At 42.4% G+C, this 6,121-nt stretch overlaps 1 protein-coding gene across 1 annotated transcript; it reads right to left on the reverse strand.

Moving 5' to 3' along the window:
* Positions 1 to 2,673: 2,673 nt before the first annotated feature.
* Positions 2,674 to 5,673, reverse strand: LOC133799819 (uncharacterized). Its single transcript, XM_062237809.1, has 3 exons — positions 5,266 to 5,673; positions 5,032 to 5,171; positions 2,674 to 2,827 (listed from the first exon to the last, which is right to left on the reverse strand). Exons 1-3 carry the CDS (start codon positions 5,671 to 5,673, stop codon positions 2,674 to 2,676), a joined length of 702 nt encoding a protein of 233 aa, XP_062093793.1.
* Between the last annotated feature and the right edge of the window lie 448 nt (positions 5,674 to 6,121).

Below are 6,121 nucleotides of genomic sequence, written 5' to 3' on the forward strand. Positions count from 1 at the left end.
AGCTCCTTCTTGGAAGTTGTTCGTAGATGGCTCTTCCAACGAGCACAATACCGAGGTAGGTTTGATCTTAGTCACACCCGAAGGACATCGATTCCACTGTGCAATCAGATTTGACTTCACAGCGTCCAATAACAAAGTCGAATACGAAGCTCTGCTCGCAGGACTAAGGTTAGCCAAGGACATGGATATAAAGTCAATTGAGATATACAGTGACTCCCAGTTAGTGGTTAATCAAATTATTGGATTATATCAAGCCCGGGGTATTAAGATGGTTTCTTATTTGAACAAAGCAAAGGACTTATTGGCACAGTTCAAAAAGTATAATCTCCAGAAGTTACCTCGCGACCAGAACTCAAATGTCGATGCTGACACCTTAAACATAGTACCAGTTGAGAATTTGTCTGCACCAAGCATTCAAGCAGAAAAGTCTTCCCTGGTAATTCAAGCAACAGACACATGGATGACGCCCTTCATTGAATACCTAGAGCAAGGAGTGCTGCCGGCGGATAGAAACAAAGAAAGAGCCCTCTTGAGGCAGCGACTCGATTCATTCTGGTCGATGGAGTTTTATATAGGATAGGGTACTCAATGCCACTTTTAAGGTGTGTTTAAAAAGAAAAGGCCAAGGAACTAATGCGAGAAATCCATGAGGATTTCTGCGGAGATCATGCTGGGGGGAAAATTTTATCAAAAAAGATTCTAAGGCAAGGATACTTCTGGCCTACCAAGAATGAGGACTTTGTGGATTTTGTTCGGAAATGCGACAAGTGCCAAAGGTTCTCCAAGATACCGCGAACAACCCCTAATGAGCTCAAACAAATGCAAAGCCCATGGCCATTCACAGTGTGGGGGATAGATTTGATCGAGACTTTACCCACAGGAAAAGGCAATGTCAAGATTGCAGTAGTTGTTGTTGACTACTTTACAAAGTGGGCCGAAGCTGAACCACTTGCAACAATAACGACCAAGAAGGTGCTAGATTTTGTGGTAAAAAATATTGTGTGTCACTATGGATTGGGAAGAAGATTGTCTCAGATAATGGCACACAATTTGATAGTGATCTGTTCACAGATTTTTGTGAAAGGCACATGATTATCAAGAGTTTTTCTTCAGTAGCTCATCCGCAAGAAAATGGGCAGGTTGAAGCGGTCAACAAAACCTTGATGGATACCCTGAAGAAAAGACTTGAAAAAGCGAAGGGGGCATGGCCTGAACAGTTACCAGAATTCCTTTGGTCGTATAGAACGTCCCATCGAACAACAACGGGCCATATTCCATTTTCTTTGGCCTATGGATATGAAGCCATGTTGCCTGTTGAATTAGACCCACCATCACATCAAAGGTTGGCATACGATCAAAGTGTTAATAGTCAGTTAGTGATGGAATCTTCGGATTTGGTCGATGAAAGACGCGAGCAAGCTCAACTTCGAGTAATAGCTTACCAGCAAAAGGTCGCTTGGTATTTCAACTCTAAAGTACGTGAAAGAAAATTTAACGTGGGAGATTTGGTACTTATAAGAGTTTTTCTTAACACCCGCGATCAAGCTACCGTAGTGCTTGGACCTAACTGGGAGGGTCCATATCAAATTGAAGAAGTCCTCCAGCCAGGCACTTATAAATTTGCTCAATTGAATTTAAATCTCATTCCTCACTATTGGAATGGAGAACACATGCACAAGTATTTTCAATAAAACAGTTCTTTTTAAAGAATTGGCTTGTATTAATTTCACTTTTTACACGTTTATGAACAAGGGTTAGTCAGTCATATGACTAGTCGCTTAGAAGTGTAAGATCAATTTTTGATCACTCGTACAGACACAATTTTCCATTTATTATGAGAAATAAAGGAACTCTGCGCAGCTAGTTATTCTTGGCAAGTATTGTATTTATTACAAGTATTTGCTCATTACATGTGTTGTTTTGCTATATTATCATATTTTTATAAGTATTTATTACGAGCAGTAATGTTCGAACAAGTCTTGGTCATGGCATGTGACTAAGTACCTTAAGCTCCTCAATCACTTGGGAGGCATATAAAGTACTAAGCAAGCAAAGCATATCAACAGGCATATGTAAACACACGAGCAAAATGAGTGAAAGCATACTACGGTACTTAGAGTATTTTTCTAAATTTTGTTTAAATTTTATCAAATCAAAACAAAGTGCTATGCTAAGTTTGATCATGTGAACAGATGTTATAATAAATTGTAAATATTATAATATCAAATTAGAAATGTGTTACACCATGAGCATTTTCTGCTTGGATGTAACTACTAATTAAAAGAAAAGCTGCCCTACGCAGCGAAAAATTGTCTTGACATTACGAACCATGGTTCGTATGTCTTAGCTACAAATAAATAAACAATGTAAAGAAAGTTATTGAGTGGCAGGAGCAGAAGGAGGATCTTGCATGGGCTGCTGGGCGACTGTGGTCTCAGCATCCTCTTCGATGCCTTCAATACCTGCCGCCAAAGAGATCTCGGGGGATCCTTGAGCCTTCGCCTCTTCCTCCAGGCGAGCAATGCACTTAGCCAAATTAGTTTGCTTCATATGTTCTGGTAGATAATCAAAGTTTGCCTCGAGGTTGCTTTTCCAAAACATATAGAAGCAGCTGAACGCCGCTCCCTTGAACCTCTCCAGATCACTAGCGCTGGTTTTTTCAAGCAATGTGACTCATTCCTCCCACTTAGCAGTTTCTTTCATGCTGATCGCCAGTTCATCTTGGAGTTTGGAGGCCTCTTTGAAGTTCAAGACCGAAGCCTCCTTGTACCTCTCTTTGGCCTCAATGACTTTGACCAAGGCCTTCTTATGCTGCTTTAGTTCCTCTCTGTAACGACCCAAATTCAGTGTTAAGGCTTAAGGGCCTGGAGTAGTGTGCCAGGAGGGCATAATGGAATTCTGTGTGTGTCTTTAATGAGTTTTATGCATGATTATGACTTATTGCACGTTATATGACTATTTGATTATTTGAGATGCATGACTATGTGAATTAGTATGCATGTAGACCTGATTGTCTTAGAATGAGCATGATTGTAATTTGGCCATTTTAGAGCACGACTGTGATAATTGTATTATGTGATCGTGCCATGTGAGTGTGATGTTATTATCAGGATGCACGCACCGAGACGGTCGTAGTGAGCCAATTAGTCTAAAAGTCACAACGGGATGTTGTACCCGGCTCGGGAGGAGCCTAGGGGTACTTCGGGAATCTTATAAGTTGAGTTGAGAATGAGTGGTTAGTTATTGGTATTTTGGTAACCATTTGTAACTGCTGTGAGTAACAAGTTTTAGATAGAAAATGGTAGAATTGAAATAGAAGTGTAATGACTTAAGTGCCCTTGAAGGTTTAGTTAGGAGGGATTATTAGGAAGGGGGTAAATTGGTCTTTTGGCAAGGCAAATAGACAAGTTTAAGCTGGGTATATGGGGTGTACGGTTTGGGCATTGGATCATTTAGTGTTTTGATAAAATTAGAAGAGAAGGAAAAGGAGAGGAGAGAAAGGCTAGGGCAAGAAGAAGAAGAGAAGGAGAAGTGGGAGCTTAGGAGGAGATCAAGGAAACTTTTAGGGTGGATTCTACTCTTGAGGTAAGGATCTTGTGCATATTTAAGTTTGTTTTTTGTGTTGATTGATGAGTTTAATGCTTGAGTTAAGATTTTCATGGGTTTTGGTTTGAGTTGCTAAATTTGAGATCAAAGGTGTGGATCTTGGGTGTGTTGATGTGTTGATCTTGATCCTAGTGTTTATAGGGTGTTAGATTGTTCATATGAAGTTTGGATTTGAGTTTTGGGGTTTAGGTATTGGTTTGGGTTGATTTGGAGAGGTTGAAGCTTGGGAAAACGCAAAGGAAAAACCCAGAATTCTGGGCTGCGAAGGCGTGCCGCGGCACGGGTTTTGTGTGCCGCGGCGTGGAGTCCCTGACTGCTGGGTGCCGCGGCACAAGAAAGTCGTGCCGCGGCACAAGGCCATTTTCAGGATGTCTTTTTAGCAATTTTAGGCCTTTGCTCCGGGGGTTCGGGGGATGTCTCCGGGGTGTTGTTTTAAGGTTTTAGAGGTCCCGGGAGTACGGGATTAGTATCGGGAAGTGGTTTTGGGCTTGGTTAGTATTAAAAGTGTTTTTTTGTGTGTTGTGACTAGGATTTCGGAGAGGCTCGTGCTAGTGGACCGTGCTCGTGACCGTGGTGCATCGGAAAGCACGGAATACAGGTAAGAAAACCGTAACACCCGAGAATAGGGCATAGGCCCACTGTGTGATTGCAGGGCACGGCCCTAGATTGTATTGTGTGCGAATGTGTAATCCTAGATAAATTATTGTATGTTTGAATGGTTATTTCTGAATGTATTATATGTGTGATTGTAATGGAATGAACGGCTAAGGCCGAGAGCGGCGTAGGCCGGGTATGACAGCGGGGCCGGAAGTAACGCTCAGCACATGGGATGCTATAGCCAGGGTGGGACCCAAGGGATTCATGGGATATCCTACGGTAATGACCGAGACCCCAAGCTTTGGTAAGGCCTCTGGGGCGGCATGGCCGTGTTTGTTTAATTGATGATTTCCTATTTATCAGTGAATTATGTCAGTGATATTATTTGCATATGTTATGTGCTATTTGGGTTTTCTTGCTGGGCTTCGGCTCACGGGTGCTTCGTGTGGCAGGTAAAAGCAAGGAGTCAGTCAACCGGCCATGAGTATGGAGAGCGTGGGAGCGGCGCGTACATGTTCGGCCTGCCTGACTGCTTTGGTTGGGGGCATTTTGTAAATGGCTGTATTAATCTATTCTTTTGAAAGATAACCTGGTGTAAATCTATTTTTTTGAGTTGTAAACATTTTGTAAACCTTATTTTTGGATCCTAGATGTTCTATACTTAACGCTTTTAATGAAGTTAAACATTTTTAAAAGAGTACAGCCTTAAACTCTGGTTTAATCACACTTTTGGTTTTAGAAACCACTTTGAGTCAATTAAATGCACAACTTCTGTTTTAAACTCACTTAGTAACGACTCTAAGGTAGTAGGGCGTTACACTCTCCTACCTTGGCAAGTTGCTCAGCCTGTTTAGCCTCGGCCACCTTGAGTTGCTTGCTGAGTCTTTCCTCGACAGTCTTAATCTCTTCAGCATGCTGGGCAACATCTCCTCTAAGCGACGCCAACTGGTACTCATGGTCAAAACTCCCTGCAATTAGAGAAAAAGTAAAGTTGTTAGTATGAATAAAAGGGCAAGATAGTACAACTAAAGAACAACAAAAATGGTAACTTACACTAAGTACCTCATTCAGCGAGCGACTGATAATTTGTTCAACCTTCATGGAGGAGACGTTGCTGAAGGCTTCCTGACTGCGCCAGTGTTTTGACAGTTTCTTTAGCCTGTCGTTGGCCGAGGTGCAAGCTGTGAGGATAGCCTCGACATGAGTTTTCCCTGGCTGAGCAGGAGGACTTGGGTTACGAGGAGCAGGAGGAGTCAAGTCAATGGGAGCTGGAGGAGTAGGGTCGATGGGAGCTGGAGGAGGAGTTGTTTCCTTGGAAGGTAGTGGTGTAGAAGGATCCTCAATTCGAGCCCTTTTCTTCGAAGGGTCGATACTGCTTTCCCCAGGGTGCCGCCTGCTCATTTTCTTCCTACTCGTAGGAGTTATGGCATTGGGGTTGCTGTACAAGTTGAACGCTTCAGCATAAGGCATAACTGCAGGATGGAAACAAACGATCAAACAATATCAATTAAGTTACTTGAAAAAGCAAGGGAATAAGAATAAGAAAAATTCTAAGTAGTATGCCTTAGCTATTATTACTGGTCGATACATTATTTATGGTACTACTGCTACACTCACTCTATACCTCAAAGAAGTCTGAATTTAAACTATTTATCGTATATTTAAAGTTTCCATCCCCGTCGAACTGATGACAGGGAATGGGCAAATTGTCTAAAAGTGAGAAGCTAGTACCATTCTCATCAGAAGACTCGAGTATGGGCACTGGGTATTCTGGAATTTTCTGCTTTCCCTTCCCGTGTTGGGTCGGAGCAGCAACAACTCATGGGATGCTGGAGGGTTCCCTGATGGTCACTCCTCTTGCCCACCTTCTTGGGGGCTATGACACATCTTGTTGCTGCTTAGGGATCTCTCCTCCAGT

Source organism: Humulus lupulus, chromosome 9, assembly GCF_963169125.1.
Source record: "Humulus lupulus chromosome 9, drHumLupu1.1, whole genome shotgun sequence".
NCBI lineage: Eukaryota > Viridiplantae > Streptophyta > Magnoliopsida > Rosales > Cannabaceae > Humulus > Humulus lupulus.